Raw genomic sequence first — 18,789 nt, forward strand, 5'->3', positions numbered from 1 at the left:
TATGAATTTAATTCTCTCTAAACCAATGTTGCTTGTCCTAAGTGTTCAAAGATTATTACCTACTGAGACAAAGTAGTTTGTTTTAGAGAACTTTTATAGCATTATATTAAATATTATTAATATAGGTTAGCTATGGGGGAAATTTCTAGCAGAAGAACGCTGGAATTTAATTTATTTGTGCACTTTAAACAGCCTTTTTCATATTGACTTAGAGTTGCCAGCCTACAAACTATTCACCTCTGACAGACATTTTTACACATGACAAATGGAACAGAAGAGACAAGTAGAACAGCTTACCCCTGCAGTCAGATACTCAAATCAAAAGTGCATCCATAGGAATTCGGAGTGCAAGTAGAAGCCAGGGGAACTGTTCATATGTAGAGGACAAATGAAGTATGCAGTCACGGAGGAAATAAATTTATAACACCAGACAGAAAAGCAAAAGCAAACAAAAGACCTGCTTCCACCAGATCAACTCTTTAGCTTTTGACACAGGAGTATCCCTATGACGTGAAAACATTCCTGCACATTTAGAACTATCAACTATGTACTGTGCTTACATGGTGAAGGGTAAAATGAAGGCCCCTAGATACAGGTCTTTATTGTAAAGTAGGATTCACTAGATATGCTTATTCCAATGACGTCAAGTTGTATAAATTACCTCACTTCTTTTGACTCCATAGTCCTTGCATTTGTTATTGAAGTCTGCAGCAACAAATGTCATGGATCAGGTAGCTTAAAATCAAAGATTTTTCTAACAGGCCTGGAGGCTGGAAAATCAAGACCAAAGCTTTGTGTAGAATGTTTTTCTTGGCTTGCTGTTTTCTTCTGTCATGTGGTTTTCCTTCTGTTCATGTCTGTTTTCTACTTAAAAGGATGTCAGTCATATTGGATTAAGACTCACCCATTTGATATCTCACCCCTATGATCTCTCCACCTTTTTAAGTTAAAATAAGAAATCTTATGAACAGAGTGAAGAATACACTATGTTTAGTTAAAGCAAGATTGGTATTATCACCTGTAGAATACTGATAATTTCCAGCGTGTGTAAATTGCGATGCTAATTTAATACCTACTACTTTGCATTTGTTCGGTATGAATCTGTCATCGACACTCTCAATGCAATCTGGATTTAGAGCTTGCGAGGTCAGATGCCTACAACTGCAAAGATCACTTGATTTCATACGTCATTTGCCAGTCAACAGCTCCACTTGAGCCTGCCTGTTTCCTGAGCCCCCCATGAACACGCAGCGGGCATCACTTTACTTGGGACTGTTATTCCTGGGAAGGAGAAAGGAAAAAAAGTAGATAGATGTTGCTAAAGCCGGCTTTGGAACAGGTAGAGTTAAGTGCTTGCATTTATAGGGTATTGCCATGAAGGTCTGCCGAATTGCATTTTGGAACATTCCATCTAGAGGAAAGAAATGGAGGGTAGATCTCCTAGTGCAATTTTATGTTGTGTCTCCTCAGTCAGGGTTTACCCTTCTTTCGGGATGCCATATTAGGAAAATAAAAAGGCCACGGAATACGTGTCCCATTCTTAAAATACATATGGTAAAAGGCTATTTATTGTTTGCCTGTAACTCAGTTTTCACTGAGAATCCTCTTCTGGTAACCTTGTCAGGATACGCACTCAAGCTTCTTCATGTAGATCCATGCAGAGCCCGTTTCTCCTGCTCTGCTGTGTGTATGGGACCCTTCCACATGAAGCAGTGTGACACCGGTGGTGGCAGCACCCTAGCAACTCCTCCTGAGGAGGACAGGGCAGCTCTGGGCCACTGGACAGGAGGCAAGCCAAGAAGGGAAGACAGTCATGATGAGCAACGTGAGGCTCAGGCAGGAAGAAACAGGTACAGAAGAGAGGAATGGTATAATTTTCTATAGAAATGAGTCGTGTCTCTTTAAATATCTGCTGTAGAACAAGCTGTATTAGACATCAGACACTTAGCAACGCAAAACACTATACTCCTATCTTACAGAATAGCTTAAATATTGTAGGTATCCTCATCTTTAAAATGCTCAATAAAATGAGATAATTGTCATTAAATAGAATTTTCCTCAATGACCACTTCTGTGAAAACAGAGTCCCTGCCCTAACAAAGCTATCAGTTGGAGTGCTTTCTGGATGTCCTTTTAAAAGCAAAGACCAAAATATTAGGTGGAACATTCAAATTACTCAGTAAGATAGAAAAGCAGAATGAATAAAACATTAAATAATACTTTTAATTGAAATGTTTATAAAGCAGATCTATGAGAATGACATAAAATCATGGTGTATAATTTAACAGTAACTTGTTACAGGATACAGGCCTTTAGCAAAAATGAATACACACAAAGAAAGTTATACACGTCAATACAAAATAGCTAATGAAAGATGGAGAAAAAAACTAAAGTATAATTAACAACAGAATATTAATTTTAATGTAAATTGTATATTATCCCTTAAAATCTTTTAAAACTCAGGATGATTACAGTCTAACCTATTCAGGAATGTTAAATTTGTATTGTGAGAAAGAACTGGCAGGGCTAAAATTTACATTTCACGGAACCTAGAAACCTAAATTTATAATGGTTGAAACGCAGGGAGAAGCAGAGGCTTGTCTGTCCGCTCGCCTCTCCTCAGCCTTTTCAGCATGTTGCCCTGACCCTCTGGGGACAGTTGTTTATCCACAGCCTTGTCAGCCAGACCGAGGTCCCACAAAGAACACACACCAAGTTCCTTCGAGCAGAGTCCTCAGAGACCAGCACTCATCCCAGCGTCACCTCTCAGTGAGTCACAGAGATTAGTCACAAGGACACCTAGCTCCTGGAGTGACTGTGAAGGCAGTCCTCAGCAGCTCAAGGGTAAGGAAAAGACCGTGAAGGACGAACATCTGTGAAGTATGGACAGAGCACCTGCCTTTCTTTGTGTGTTTAGTCAACAGGAGAGTCCCTAAGCTACCAGGAAGATAACTAGTCACCCTGCCTTGTGGATCAGTGCAGAGAGGAAATTTAGTGCTTTGTAAAGTTAAAAACAATCCAACAATTCCTAGTATGGATCTCAGGTTAACCAGAAGCCCTGCTTTATCATATGGCTAGGACCCCTGAAAAACTGAGTACTTTATAACACTCATAAGTAAGGAAGAGCCTGTTCACTCCTGGGGTTCACAAGAACAGATAGCTTCCACTAAACTGGCTACACTTTCATTTAGAGTTAATTACAGAGACGGAATAGATGCTGGAACTTGTCCCTGCTGAATTCAGAACAGTGGAAGGTTGAGCACCTCATTTTCCTGACATCACATAGAACCATAACAGTGGACTAGGTACCTTACACTGTGGGTGGTATTGCTTTGTCATGAATGTACAGAACAATTTCTATTGTCTTTCAGTCTGCTTGCACATTTCAAAACAGGATTTTATAGATTTATACAGGTATATTTAGCTGTTTATATATATATTATGAATTATATTTATGATACTTATATTTTAAATGCCATATGAAAAAGCTAAATTTTATAATAAGTAAGCCTCATTTGGGGAGAGAACATTACAGAATATATTACTAAGTAGCTTAATGGCATACAAAATTTAAAGTAAGACTTTTGTTATTTACATAAGAGATAAATAATAGCAAAATTGAATATATTCATTTTTGTTTCTTTTCTTTCTTTTCTTTTTCTTTTTCTTTTTTTTTTTTTTCTTTTCTTTTTTTTGAGGCAGGGTTTCTATCTATATATAGTCCTGGCTATCCTGGAACTCACTATGTATATCAGGTTGAATATATGCTTGGAGCCCCTTTAAAAAATAATTTTCATAACTAAACTGTAAGTAGGAACATATAACATATTTTTTATCAAATTAATAATTAATTTTGAAAGTAAAATTCTTCAGTCACACTTGAAGTTATGCTTATTTACAAGAATCCAGCAGTTACACATGAACTCATCAGTGCCCTCTGTAATGTACAAAATAATTAGCTCTGAAAAATCATCATAATTTACTCATACTTTATAATTTAAAATTTAAATAGAAAGCTCATAGAGATTATCTGAGCTAAATTTCAGCGTATCTTCTTAAAATGGATGAAAACATTTATATTTAAATGTGGTTTTAAATATTCTTGATAAAGGAGAGAAGAAATCTGCACAAAAGCTAAGTAGCATGATACATGTTATATGGGTTTTTCCCTCATAGGAAAAGTTATTTGGCTGTCATTACAGAGGACTGAGACAAGTTCTGTTTTCTACCCTCCCATCATTTCCTCTCTTACTTCTCAAGACAAACATTAGGAAACACATTTTCAGTCCCTTAAACCCTCCCTACCTTCTCTCCGCCCCTAAAAGTTTTAAATGATATTTCAGTGTGTGTGTGTGTGTGTGTGTGTGTGTGTGTGTGTGTGTGTGTGACATAGAGACACATGGAGAGACGGAGACAGTGAAAGGGAAGAAGGAGACCACAAGTGTGTCTGTCAGGGGACAATGAGTCCATGCTCTGACCCCACACCCACCCCAGGGGTCAGACTTCTCCATCCCAGAGGTCAGGCCTTTCAGCATTTAGAATTGCAATGACTATATTACATTCATTCTAAAAACTCAAGCTATTCCATTTTTGTAGCGTTCCAAAGAAAAAGTGTCATTTGAAATTATATTCATAGCTTGTACATAATTTCATATTTTCAAAGGTCCAATTAGCAGTAATTTTATATTACAGGCTTCCTATCATATGCATAAGAATGTACTTTAATCATCTAACTTTTAGAAATATTTCATTGTATTTCTACATTTAATTGCCTTAGAGTAAGGCTCAAAAAGTAAGCAAGTATTAAAAACACATTGCTATTTTTCACTAGTTCATGAAAGTACCAGTATGTATGTATATATGTATGTATGTATGATGTTCTTAGTGTCTCTCTTCGTACTTCTGTATGTATGTATGTATGTATGTATGTATGTATGTATGTATGTATGCATGTACTTAGATGGTGTCTTGGTATGTACTTAATGTATGTATGTATGTACTATACAGTGTCTCACTGCATATGTATGTATGTATGTATGTATGTATGTATGTATGTATGCGTGAATGTATGTACTTAGACAGTGTCTCTCGACGATGGCCTGGAACTCACAGTGTGGACCAGGCTCATCTCTAACTCACAAAGAACTGCCTGCATCTGCCTCCTGAGTGCTGAGACTAAAGGCATGTGCCACCACACTCAGCTTGTTGGTATTTACTGCTAAAAGTCATGAATGTACTGAATCCCTACAAAAATTGATTATGATTAATATAATGAAGATGAGGTATTCAATATTACATTTGGCCAAGAAGACAACTTCAAAGAGTAGTGGGCTATTTCTCAGGCCAATGGTGCAAGGATAGGAAAACAGACACTGGTGGGAAAGATAGGTTCCACAAAAATAAGAGTCCTTTTATTTCTGATGGTTGGATTCAAGTCAGTAGGTAACTTTAGAGGCGATACAATTTTAGGAAGAATACACACAATTACATCTTGTCTAGAACTTTTACTATAATAAATAAGGAACAGATGGAGAAAATGTAGTAAGTATATCCTAATGTTTGAACAAAATGCAGTTTACAAGGAAGAGGGACACATAATCATATAGATTTATAATTAACCACTTGTCCTAATATCCTTTGTGCTTAAAAACAGCTTCCTAATGAACAACAGTAAAGGGAGGGAGGCTTCTCAGAAGGAGAAAGGACATGGCCACCTTATGGGAAATGTTAAAGAGCTGCAGGATCTCAATAGTTCATCCACACTGTTATGACCCTTCTCCCTGCTCGGTCCTGCACTGCACGGGGAGGCTTTGTGCTACTATGGGTTTCCAAGCAACTATGGACTACCCACAAGTAATAATAAAATTATGACTGATATACTTTTAGACATCCTTTGATGCACCTGACATATTCCAAAGACTGCCAATGACTATACAGGAAAGGAACCATCGAGGCCGGCATCGAGAATGTGGTACATGGAGATGAGGTGGGGGTTGTGTATACTGATGTTTATAAAGCCGTGGGTCCTGACAGAGGACTCCCTAGGATGGCTGCTCACTGTGTGACCTCAGCCAAATTTAATTCTTGTCTTTCAGTTTTCCATATGGGAAATGAAGATAACTATTTTATGGGTTTGTTGTAAGTATTAAATAGGGCAAACGTTTAGAACCATTTCATACTCCCTCAGTGGATATCGATAAAATCCCACACAGAAAGGGTGGTGACTTGCCAAAGTAACAAATACAGACTGACGTGTGACAATTACTTTCATTGTAATTAAGGACAGGTCCACAATTCCTGGGGTTGGTACTATATTCGGAGTACCAGCTTGGGAGGTCAAGTGTGGATAGATCCTTCCCCTGATTGACATAAACAGGAAAATGGAACAGCTCTGTAATGTGACAGAAACCAAAGCTCCCGTGAGTTATGCATTGGTATGTTGTGTCTCCAGTGCACGCTAAATACAATTTTTCATTTGTCTTTAATTCGTGCTCACATACTCACACTGCTGTGTATAATGGACGACATCCTTCCCGTCCCATTTTTAATGAGAGCCTAAGATTTCTCCTGAGTACCCTAGATGCTAATGTGATGTGCCCCTTCTCAATAATATATGATTATGCATTTCTGCTCCTTAAATTGGATAGTAATTAAAATCTTTAGCCTCGGGGAAAGAGCATATCCACTGAGTAATGTTAAAAGCTTCTAATTCTGCTGTACTGCCAAGTGTTCTAAACATTATATCTCATCTGTATTATTAAGTACAAATATTTGTGCCCAACTATGCAATATGGTTAAAAGAACAACAGTGTTAGAATTGCACAAAGGAAAATTCTAGATTGTAACAATAGATGTGGACTACAAAATTGCATGTTGGAAAAACATGACATTTATAAAAATTAACTTGAAGAGAATCCAATCTCTCCTTCCGCTGAAATCTCACTGCAGGTTTCAGGCTACAGGGCCTGCAGGGCCGCCAATCGACAGCCTGCTGACAGGGACCAAGGCGAGGGCCTAAAGTAATGGCATGGATGGAAGTGTGTGTGGCTTCTGTGAGCACCTCTTGTCATCACATCACTGTGACCCTCTCTGGGGACAGATGAGGAACCGCTCCTCCCATGCCTTCATCTAGAAACTGGCTCTTTTCCCAGCCCCTTTTAATTCGTTTTAGCTTTCGGCTTATGCATGGGAGGAGTAATATCATCTTACCCAGAATTACAATGGAGGGCAAAACGAGGGCAAGGACGAAGTTTGGCGGTGTGTAAAAGCGGTAGTACTCTTCTGCAAACGCCCGCTTCCATCCGTAAATTAACACGTGGAAGGTCGTGATGAGCAGGGCGACGTAGCCGAGCGTAGACTTGAGATGGGAGAGGAAGAGAGAAGAGGTCCATTACTCACCCACATGACAACCTCTGCAGATAACCTCTTGAGTTTTCAATCTTCGGTGAGCTACTGTCTTCTGAATTGGGCAACTTAAGGCAGTTGCATAAATCCACTATACACTTATTTACAGGGTAGCAATCTTGCACAAATCAGATCACGTTGAATAAACTGAATAATCTCACTAAGTCATTATATCACAAGGTTTTCCGTGCCCTATCAAAACACATCATGAATTTTGTGTGATGTTTTATTTGAATTCTTTGTGTTGATCATTCTGATCTTAACTTTAACTATAAATAATACCTCTGTAGACCTCTTACATTCTGAATTATATCTTTGGACTGATTCTACTACTAGGATTAGTGGTGATCAGAGCATCTAGCTTTTCTCTAATGGTATAGATATGCATGGTGTCCATGTGCTTTATCAAGGTTTGTACAGCTGTCACTGTGGCACACAACTGTGATCCCAGTACTAGGGAGGATTCTGAAAGAGGACTACAAGTTCAAAGCCAGCCTGAGGCAATATAGTGAAACCCTGTCTCAACAAACAAGCAAACTAGTAATGGAGATTATCCAAATTGCTACATATTATGTATAAAACTATGACAGTTTAAAAACAGATGTATACAGGCGTGTGTATAACCATATATACAACATTAAATACTAAAGAACAATTGCTTTGAATACACACACACACATACACACACACACACACCCACACACACATACACACACTACAAACAGATACTAGTTAATAAGAAAACATGCTAAAACTTAAGAGTATTACTATGTAATGTGGGTAACAATTCAAACATGACCATGATAAATGAGATGACTAAAAATGCTTTAGTGGGTCATTTTATAGGTTAAAAGGTTATTACCATTTTTCAGTTCCCTAAATTATTACATTAAGGTTGCTTACTTTGACAACTCGTTTATATCAGTATAGTGACGTAATGTCTAAGTTCACCAGGAAAATGTCAGCTCTCTCATAGGCAAGATGTTTGCAATTACTTGTCTAACTTTGTGATGACAGATGTCTATGTAGCACCTTCTATCAGAAGGCCTTCATTTCCTTTCAGGTGTGATCAAAGGGAGAAAACAAATTTAGACAAAGGTTGTCCTTGATTAGAGTAAGATTTCTGCATGGGGAGTGTCAACAGGGAAGACACTTGTATACATGTATGTCATTTTCAAAGAATAAAAATATCTTTTAGAACTTCCCTAAAGTAGCCAGTCATGTGGTATACACCTTTATTTTAACCCTAGCACTGGGTAGGCAAAGGCAAGATCTTACTGAGTTTCAAGCCAGTCTGGTCTACAGAGCAAATTCCAGGAAATTCCAGGATAGCCAATACCACATAGATAAATTGTTGTAACACCTTCTCACCCCACACAACAACAACAACCCAAAAAATAAATAAAACAAACAACAACAACAAAAAAAACTCAATAGGCAAGGGACAAAAACTTAGTATACTGCCAAATGACTCTACTGTATACACTGTATATATTGTACTATACACTGTTTGGATCAGAAAGTACAGATCGTGGCCATGTAACTAGAATCCAAATTTTGTGTGTGTGTGTGTGTGTGTGTGTATTTAAATATGTAAATTGTGTTATACAGATATTAATGGAGATGAACATTTAGCTTTTTAAAGAACTCAAGCGTTCTTTGACTTTCTTTACAAATACTTTTGTACATTAGTTTGTGATTGACACATTAAAGCCCATTAACAAGATTCACAAATCCAGTTGGTTGTCATGACCCATTAGCATACTTACCTAGTGTGACAGTGCTTGTAATTGTGTGTGCGCGCGTGTGTGTTCATTTGCCTAATAATAAATTAACTTTCAACATTACATTTGACCTAAGCCAACTTCTCTCTTTATTCTTTTGTTTGTTTGTTTGTTTGTTTGTTTGTTTTGTGACAGGGTTTCTCTGTGTAGCCCTGGCTGTCCTGGAACTTACTCTGGAGACCAGGCTGGCCTCGAACTCAGAAATCCGCCTGTCTCTGCCTCCCAAGTGCTGGGATTAAAGGTGTGCGCCACCACGCCCGGCTTCTCTCTTTATTCTTAACATGATAGACGATGCTATGTAACGATGTACTGGCCTTTCACTTACTAAACTGGCCTTCAGGTTCATGTGTTATCTGAACTGGATGTGCAAATTATGGCCTCCAAAGCACTCTTCTTAGATGGCACATACTTACCATTGAACATAATGACATTCTGTGCCCCTCAGTGTGTTACCAAACAAGCCCCATCATACCTGGATGAAACTGAACTCTCTCCAGTTCAAAGCGTTGCTCACTGACGGGATGGAAGTGACCGCCAGCAGGGACAGTAAGCCCAGGCTCATGATGCCAAAGGAGATGTACATCTCAATCCTCCAAACCTCCTCCTCGTTCCAAGCATTCTCAATATTGGCGTGAACCTAACAAGAAAACAAATACAAATTTCCTCTACTTGGTAGAACGTTAGCTGACTCTACACATCGTTTACTCTCAGTCGAAGAAGAACCAGGACATTTATGATCATCTTTAGGATTAATAGTGTTAGTTCAGCATAAAGAACCATTAAAGAGAACCTGTTCTTATTCCAGATGTAGAGAAAAGGGGAGAGAGAGTTAAATCAGAACAGGACTAAGATGCCCTCCTTTTCAAGCATGTAAAGGGGTCGGGGTGGGGCTAAGCCTACGGCAGCTGGTTCACAGTGAATCACTACTACAGTTCAAGACCAGGGGATGGCAGCTGACTGGTTCCCAAATGACAGAAAAAAGAATTTGTAGTTAGGCTCAGTTCTGAGGTGCTTTTACAGGTTGGTATACATGTAGCTGAATGTTTGGGGTATGCTCTACTAAGTTTAACTTAGAAGCCAGGCAGGGACTTCAAAGTTACCTTCTTCATCATCCGATGCCAATATCTCTTTCTTACCCTTCTTTCCTGGAAACCAAAAAAATCCTCAGGCTAAGGATCTGGAGATGAATTATCTGTCCACTTGAATTACCCCACTAATAAACCTTCCAAACTCCGAACAGCTTCATTGATTTGCAGTATTTTTTCCAAAAATCTTTTCCTTATGTTGCTAATACACATTAGTCAAGTTGACTTAACTGAATTTATGGCACTCTGCATAGTGAATACTTGTAGAATTACATAATTTGAACAATATAATTGGAGCATAAATCAAGAGTTGGACTCCTTCAGTTGAAATTTTAAGTATGTATCTATAGGTGGAAGAAAATACATTCTAAATACCATCTTAACTTTGTCCAGTTTTAGATAACAAAACATTCTTATTTTTTAAAAAGCCACCCTTACCAACATCCTGGAAGAGCCTTTGGGGCTTCTATGTTGAAAAAGCTCTAACCAAATACCTGTCCACTGGGGGGGGGGGGGGGGTGTCTGTCTTTATCCCAGCAGAGGTAGGCAGGGCTCAGTGACTTTGAGGGAAGTGGGTTTATATAGAAAGTGCTAGGCCAGTGAGGGCTACATGGTGAGACGTTGTCTCAAACCAAACCAAACCAAACCAAAGACCCTCCCAAATATATTCCTTTCCAGTATTACACAGCTATACTGAAAAGCATTATCCACCGATAAAGAGACCCTATCTCAAAAACACAGAAACACTTTCCCGTTCCCAAATATGCCAAAGGGAAAATGCCATTCAAAAGCATACATAAATTTATACTATCCTAACTCGGATTTCACAGTTCCTATGAAGGCATCACACTAGGGCCAGATAAATCCTGAGCATGCTCAGTACCTGCTGATAAGCCATGTTGAGGAACAGGTATCTTTCCGACCTCCTCATTGGTAAGCAGAGGCTGTAGGCAACGTGGACAACTGCAAAGAAAAAGCTCAGCAATCCCAGCTGTTTCCTGCACTGTAGCCAAGTATCCAGCCACGGTGGAAATCTACGGTACTTAGTGCCATAATAAAGCTGATACGCAGCTGCCAGGAGGCCAGCCAGGTACACCAGGGATAGCAGGGTGATGGCGACGATCGGCAAGGTTTTGTTCACAATCTCAATGGGAATCTTGTAAAAGTCACTCTGCTGGTTTCTGGCATACGGATGTATCACATCTCTGACAAAGGAATAAAGGAAGAAAAATGTGGCCAAGCTTATGGCTACTACCACCGGCCCCCTCCAGAGAGTAAACAGCCGCAGGGGTAAGTTTTCAATCTCCTTGGCTGACGATAAAGATCCCAAGTCAACAGGAATAAAATTCAACTGACGGGCGAGCTCAATAACCTGTTGTCGAGCTTGGATATTGTTGCTGCATATATAAACCTAGAAGAAAAGCCAAAAAGGATGGTTACCACTGCTGTTCATAAAAGTCCTACCCTCAATCACAAAGTCGACTGAATCTGCCAGGCGTTGCTTACCGGCTGAGTATGATGCAAGTGAATGGAGAAATAGATGATTATTAACTGTAAATTATTAAAGTAAATTCTACCATAGGTATTAGTATCAGTTTTAAAACAATATCCTCTTTTTATTTTTATTAGATATTTTCTTTATTTAAAATCCAAATGTTATTCCCTTTCTTGGTTTCCCCTCCAAAACCCTCCTATCCCATCCCCTTTCCCACTGTTCACCAACCTACCCATTCCTACTTCCCTGTCCTGGCATTTCCCCTATACCGGGCATTGAGCCTTCACAGGACCAAAGGCCTTTCCTCCCATCCTCTGCTACATATGCATGGAGCCATGGGTCCCTCCATGTGTACACTTTGGTTGGTGGTTTAGTCCCTGGGAGCTCTGGAGGTACTAGTTGGTTTATTGTTGCTCCTCCTATGGGGCTGCAAACCCCTTGAACTCCTTGGGTCCTTTCTCTAGCTCCTCCATTGAGGACCCTGTACTTAGTCCAATGGTTGGCTGTGAGCATCCACCTCTGTATATGTCAGGAACTGGCAGAGCCTCTCAGAAGACAGCTATATCAGGCTCCTGTCAGGAAGCCCTTGTTGGCATCCATGATAGTGTCAGGGTTTGTTAAGAGTATATAGGATGGATCCCCAGGTGAGGCAGTCACTGGATGGCCTTTCCTTCAGTCTCTGCTCCACACTTTGTCTCTGTATCTCCTTCCACGCATTGTGTTCCCCCTTCTAAGAAGGAGTGAAGTATCCAATCCACACTTTGGTCTTCCTTCATCTTGATCTTCATGTGGTCTGACAATTGTATCTTGAGTATTCTAAGTTTCTGGGCTAATATCCACTGATCATGGATATACCACACACATGGTATGTGTGTTCTTTTGTGATTGGATTACCTCACTTAGAATGATATTTTCTAGTTCTATCCATTTGCTTAAGAATTTCATAAATACATTGTTTTTAATAGCTGAGTAGAACTCGTTGTATAAATGTACCACATTTTCGGTATCCATTCCTCTGCTGAAGGACATCTGGGTTGGTTCCAGCTTCTGGCTATTATAAATATGGCTGCTATGAACATAGTGACGCATGTGTCCTTATTACATGGTAGAGCATCTTATGGGTATATGCCCAGGAGTGGTATAGCTGGGTCCTCAAGTAGTACTATGTCCAATTTTCTGAGGGACTGCCAAACTGATTTCCAGAGTGGTTGTACCAGATTAAGTGTCACATTATGGTTAAATTTATTAGTATCTTAAAAGACTTAAAATTCTGCAATAAACATTTAGAAAGCCTTTGCTACCTATGATGAAATAAAGTACAGAGACTCTAGCTCTAACCCAGAAGGCTCCAAGAGGTCCTTGTGGCAGTGGGGCTGCTGAAAGAGGAGGGACGCTTGCTCTTCTAGGGCACCAGGATCAGCAGCAGCTGCAAAGGAAGGCAGATCCCTCCCCAGAGGTCTACCTGCTCATCTCCTCTCAGCCCAGATGTTTTTCTTTTCTTCTTTCTTTCTCTTTTTAGTTAAATTGTTTGCATTTCAAATGTTGCCCCCCCTTCTGGTCCCCCTCCCAGAGTTCTTCACCCCATCTCCCCACTCCTTTGCCTTTGAGAAGGTATTTCCCTCCCACCCTCCCACCACCTTACCCCACCCCACCCCCGAAGCATCCCCCTTTCCTGGGGCATCAAGTCTACAGGATTAGGCACATCCTCTCCCACTGAGTCCAGACATGGCAGCCCTCTGCTACCTATGGGCCAGGGGCCATGGACCAGCCCATCTATATGCTCTTTGGTTGATGGCTTAGTCTATGGGAGTTCCCAGGGGTCCTGGTTAGTTGATACTGTTGTTCTTCCTATGGGGTTGCCATCCCCCAACCCAGCTTTCTCAGTGTAAGGCTGGATCCCCTTGCTTCCTTCCGTGGACATCTCTTAATGCTAGGAATGTAGAGATTCTGCCTAGCAGAATGGTGGAAAACCCTTTGCTCCTTATCCAGCAAGAGTGCAGATGAGCAGCCTCTAGGCAGTGGCCTTTGCAAGTAAAATGTGCAAATTGTGCCATGATGCCAAGCTCCCTGTAAATCTTAGGGTCAGAGGCCAAGTCATTAAGTACCTGTAAAGCACTTCAACAATTCCAGGTACACTATTTCATTAGTGAGCACAGAACGTTTTTTTCATTTTTTTTTTGATAATTATATTTCTCACAAGTACAACAATGATTTTATAGGCTTAATTTAAACACATTGGGAACTGCCATTTCTAAGACTAAAGATACCATCTCTATAGGAACTCTAATGATGTGGTAGGTAGGGTGAGGAAGCTTAAAACCTTGCTGGTACTATAATATAGTTGAAAATTCAGTGAGCATCTGTTGAGCCCCAAGTTCAAGTCTGGAGTGAGCTACTGCTGTAGACAGGTAGATGATCTCATTCATGTAAAAAATATATATATATATATTGGTATAAAGTCTCTAGAAATGTTTGAGAAAAACAAATTTCCAAATATATCCCTGAAGATATGTGTACCCAGACTCTGAAAGAGACCACACTGAAGTGTTTGCATGCTCTGCCTATTCCCACAAGGGTGACAATACAGAGCTCAGCTTTCAGGTTTTGAATCTCAGCTGATGATAGCCTGATGAATAATGAACAAATACGGATTTCTGAAATGGGGATTCTTTTATAGCAAAGAAATAAAGGAAGCATTCACCTTGATTTATTGCAGGTGTGGAATGGTAGAGCAAATCCTGGTTTCTTATTTGGAGAATAGTCCGTAAATGAGGACATATTTTAATAATCTAGATCTACAAGTGAGACACGCAAAACTAAGGGCACAGGCATTATGAAGTACCAATTATATGGCTCTTGTCGTGATGGAGCTTGAAGCTCATTCTGAATTTGAATTTAATCACTGTTCCACAAGGGTTTTTTTTTTTTTATTCCCTTAAAAATTAAAGTGATCATGAATATGAGCAAGTGATTATGCTAACTTTTTCTGATAGGCTCTGGCTTGAATTTGCCAAACATTACAGGATATGTTTTAAAAAATAAATAAATAAATAAGAAACGACAGTCTCTGGAAGCTAGAGTCTGGCTTGTGTTCAAGCACTTGCTTAGCCTTAGCTTGCTGGGTCTGATCAGTAGTCCAGAGCAGTGGGCGAAACCTTGGGGGAATCACGGACTGTTTCAAATACTTGAGCCAGGGATGGTAGCTTATGCCCATAGCCCCAGTGTTTCGGTGGCTGAGGGATGAGACTGTGACAGTTTAAGGCCGGCGTGGATGACTCTCAAAGCACTGGAATCAAGGAGGAGGCAAAGAGAAACAGAGAGGCTTGAAAGTGGATGGTCACTGTGATGGCTGATCTTGTCAATGTGACTGCATTTGAAATCACCTAAGTGAAGATGAGGCCACTCCAGTGTGTGTCTGAGAGGCATTCCAGCACAGATTAAATGGAGAGGAAAGACTCCTCCGAAGGCAGGCACACTGTCCCATGGGCTGGGGTCCTGGACTGACTAAATGAAGAGAACAGAGAATGGCAGCAGAGCGGTGGCTTTGCCCTTTCTGTTTTCTTCCCTCTATGACATGAATGGCAACACTCTACCACTTCCCCACACCGTGATGGACTGACCCCTCTGAAACAGTGGGCAAAGTATGTCCATCTCCCTTGAGGCACTTGAGTCTTGGTGATAGAAAGTACTCCATATAGACTTCATGACCACAATGCATAGCATAAAATGGTAATACATTTACTGTGTAATGGATGCAGTTAACTGTCTTTTTAAAAGGTTTATTGTATGTGGTGTGTGTACATGAGTCAGGTGCCCTCAGAGGCCTGGAGTTGGAGTTACAGGTGGTTGTGAGCTACCCAGTGTGGGTGCTGAGAACCAAACTACTGTCTTCTGTAAGAGCAGTATGTACTCTTAAGTGCTGAGCCATTTCTCCAGCCCCACAATTAACTGTCTCTACGAACAAAAATGAGAAGGCCCTTCTACCGCAACCCTGAGATTTAATACCTAAGTACATCTCCAGAGGACTTCTAACGTGCCTTACCTATGTGTTTTCCTATAGATGATCTTATTCCAGAAGCACTAACAGAACCTGCCATCTGCGTCATTCACAAACTGAACTAGACTTGTATGCTGAGAGTAAAGCTGAGAAATCCACTCTACCTCTGCCCACCTTCCCCAAAGCTTAAAGTCTGTGCTCAACAGACTTTACACTCGATACACTATAAAAGCTTAATCCATGAAAAATACAAAGGCCGTTCTCGAAGGTTCCTAAGAGTTATATAAAGTCCTTTCCCCTTCAGAGACGGAATGCTGTGTTACCAAGTATATAAAGTCCTTTCCCCTTCAGAGATGGAATGCTGTGTTACCAAGTGTCTACAAAAAGGCAGGAAGGGAGAGGAGGAAAGGGTGTGTGTGTGTGATAAAAACACTTGCTATATTCTTTAAAAATTCTGGAGGATTAATGTAATGCATCAGAGGACACATCAGCTAAATCACCCTTTCTTTAATTAACTGGTTATTACAGGAAAAAAAATTATTGTCATTTTATCAAATTTTCTACATCATTTTTGTGAAGAGAGGTATGCATTTACAAGGTTGGAATGCAGTCCTCATGTGATCTCTCACAGTTTTCAGACCATCACTAAAATGCCTTAGAACTTGATTTACTTGACTATAAAATACCAAATAATAAAATCAAAGGCTGCATACCTGGCGGCTGGCATCCTTGGGACCTAGCTGAAGTGCCCAAGCTGAGATCACATTAAACCCCTTGACAATCAAGGAATCCGGGAACAGTGAAGCCAGGTACTCGGCATTGGATTCTGGGTACTGGTTTACTCTCATGTTGTTGCTCACATCAATGAGGATTTTGCCCACAAGCAGATGTCTCAGGTCCCACAAGGAGGTGTAATGTTCTCTATGGATAGCCACAAATATTATATTTGTTTTTGTTAAAGCATCTTCATGGTGGGTGACGTCTACCACATGAGGAAAAAATTCTGACGCAAACTTGGGATTTCTGCTTCCTATGACCACGTGGTAGCCACACCTAATAAGCCGAATGGTCAGAGACTTAGCAAAATCCCCACTTCCTATCACCCCCACGGTGACTTTCCTTGCATCTTTGATACCATTGATGCCGTTAGGCAAAAACGTCTCCAGGCTCTTAGGGCTTCCCATCATAGAGATGGATTCCATGGTAGAGACTCTTCTAAGATCACCAGGAATGTCCTAAAAGAGAGAATAAAAAAACTGTTCATCAACCAAACCCACTGACAAACATAAAAAAAAAACAAAAAAAACTTCAATACACTGTAATTATGTCCTACGTCTCTAAAAACAAAATATTTTGACATGCTATGTAGCCCAGAACATAGCAAGCACAATTTGTAAGCTAAAGCAGATCTCAGAAATAGAAAAATGAACAGAAAGGTGATCGGTCAGCTAAATGGGGGCACATACAAATACCTGGGGGACCTTAAGATGTAGCTTCTCACTCAGAGGGTCTGCAGGGAGGCTCCGGAGGCTGCATTTCTATAAGAGTGTGGCAGATGCTGCTGGACAGTGGAATTGCCTATGTGTAGCGAGGAAGGCCTACGGCAAAGAAGGAATTTCACTCAGAATGTTTGTCAAAATCAGCTCCAGCAAGCATGCGATCAACACATCAGGTGGCAAATCAGAAATGACATCAGAAGCAGAGAAAAAGACCTTGATCTCAAGAGGGGGGGGATGTGGGGGGGAGAGAGAGAAGAAAACCCATAAAAACAAATTTCTATGCAATATAACCCAAACTAGACAATCATCTGGGGGTAGAGTCTATGAGCTATCATATATATACCTGATTAACTACAGATTTTAAAGGAGGCTAAGACAAAACATCCAACAATAAAATTAATGCCATTATTCAAACAATATTAAAGAAAAGCAGGCATCAAAATCTAGTAAGAGCCAGGCATGGTGGCACAAACTTTTAATGCCAGCACTCAGGAGGCAGAGGCAAGTGGATCTACAAGAGTATGAGGCCAGTCAGGTCTATGTAGTGAGTTCCAAAGCCATTCAGGGTTACACAGACCCTGTGTCATAAAATAATATAGAATAAAACAAAAAGAAAAAGAGAAAAACAACAACCTACTAAAGAATCAGCTAAACACCACAGATAGCTTATCAATCTCCCTGTATCCCATAACATAGCTCCACTATTTAAAATGGTGACATTCTTTGGCTATTTCACTGATTTTCAGCAGTACTTAGTGATCTTAATGTCTAATTTAGATTCCGTGAAGGGAGAAAATGCACCACCTTTACACCTATTACACGTCTGTTTCACGCCTTTCAAGTCAGGAAGTGTAATTATCCACTCTCCCTCAGTGCAATTCTGGGCTCTCAGGTAGTCCTTGGCAACCTGCTCCTACAAAGCCAACCTCACATTACACATCACATCACTGTAGGGCTGACTACCCTGGGAATCTGCAGTTAAAGGCTCCTAATGAAACCAACACCCATTTCATCTCCAAATGAAGGGTGGCCAACTTACCATCTCTGTCTCTTACTCGAATTACCTGAGGAGGAAAAGCGCTACTGGATTTACTCAGAAAAGCCAGAGATCCCCACCAGTCAGTCCTGAGCTATTCAGTATACACTACAGCATCTCTCATGGAAGAACTGCAAAACCGGTCAATGTAATAATCATGATAATAAGGCCTTTCCAACTAAAAACATGAAAAGTTAATAACTTATCTGCCTCTTTAAAAAAAAACAAATAGAACAAGTTTAGACCTCTCTAAACCAGAGTGTGGAGAAGTATATAAATACATTAGAACCTAAAAAATATATCTCAGTAAGCCACAATATTTATATCTATTAATGGGCAACACTTGTATAAACATGCTTGGACCTTAATCACATAGTATTTCTAATGGCAAGTTCTAACTGGACCCTAACAGTGTGGTGTGGCTAGGAATAAAAATTAGCCTAATAAATGAGACTGTTTCACTGTAGTGTGTGTGTGTGTGTGTGTGTG

The 18,789-nt window shown here is 40.1% G+C and overlaps 1 protein-coding gene across 5 annotated transcripts in view; it reads right to left on the minus strand.

Annotated features, from left to right (window-relative positions):
- Positions 1–18,789, minus strand: part of Steap2 (STEAP2 metalloreductase) — a 30,687-nt gene that overhangs the window by 2,292 nt on the left and 9,606 nt on the right. For 3 of the 5 annotated variants that reach the window (XM_029534875.1, XM_029534876.1, XM_029534877.1), the window contains exons 2-7: positions 17,238–17,363; positions 16,479–17,000; positions 11,157–11,684; positions 9,661–9,825; positions 7,210–7,357; positions 5,005–6,391 (exon numbers count right to left, since the gene is read on the minus strand). In XM_029534875.1, the coding sequence (XP_029390735.1) occupies positions 6,174–6,391; positions 7,210–7,357; positions 9,661–9,825; positions 11,157–11,684; positions 16,479–16,967 (1,548 nt within the window). In that variant the 5' untranslated portion in view covers positions 16,968–17,000; positions 17,238–17,363 and the 3' untranslated portion in view covers positions 5,005–6,173. Of the gene's footprint in view, positions 1–5,004; positions 7,358–9,660; positions 9,826–11,156; positions 11,685–16,478; positions 17,001–17,237; positions 17,364–18,789 lie in introns of those variants that run through there. The other 2 variants (XM_029534878.1, XM_021190602.2) reach the window with 2 other exon arrangements.

Source organism: Mus pahari, chromosome 2 (genome assembly GCF_900095145.1).
Source record: "Mus pahari chromosome 2, PAHARI_EIJ_v1.1, whole genome shotgun sequence".
Lineage (NCBI taxonomy): Eukaryota > Metazoa > Chordata > Mammalia > Rodentia > Muridae > Mus > Mus pahari.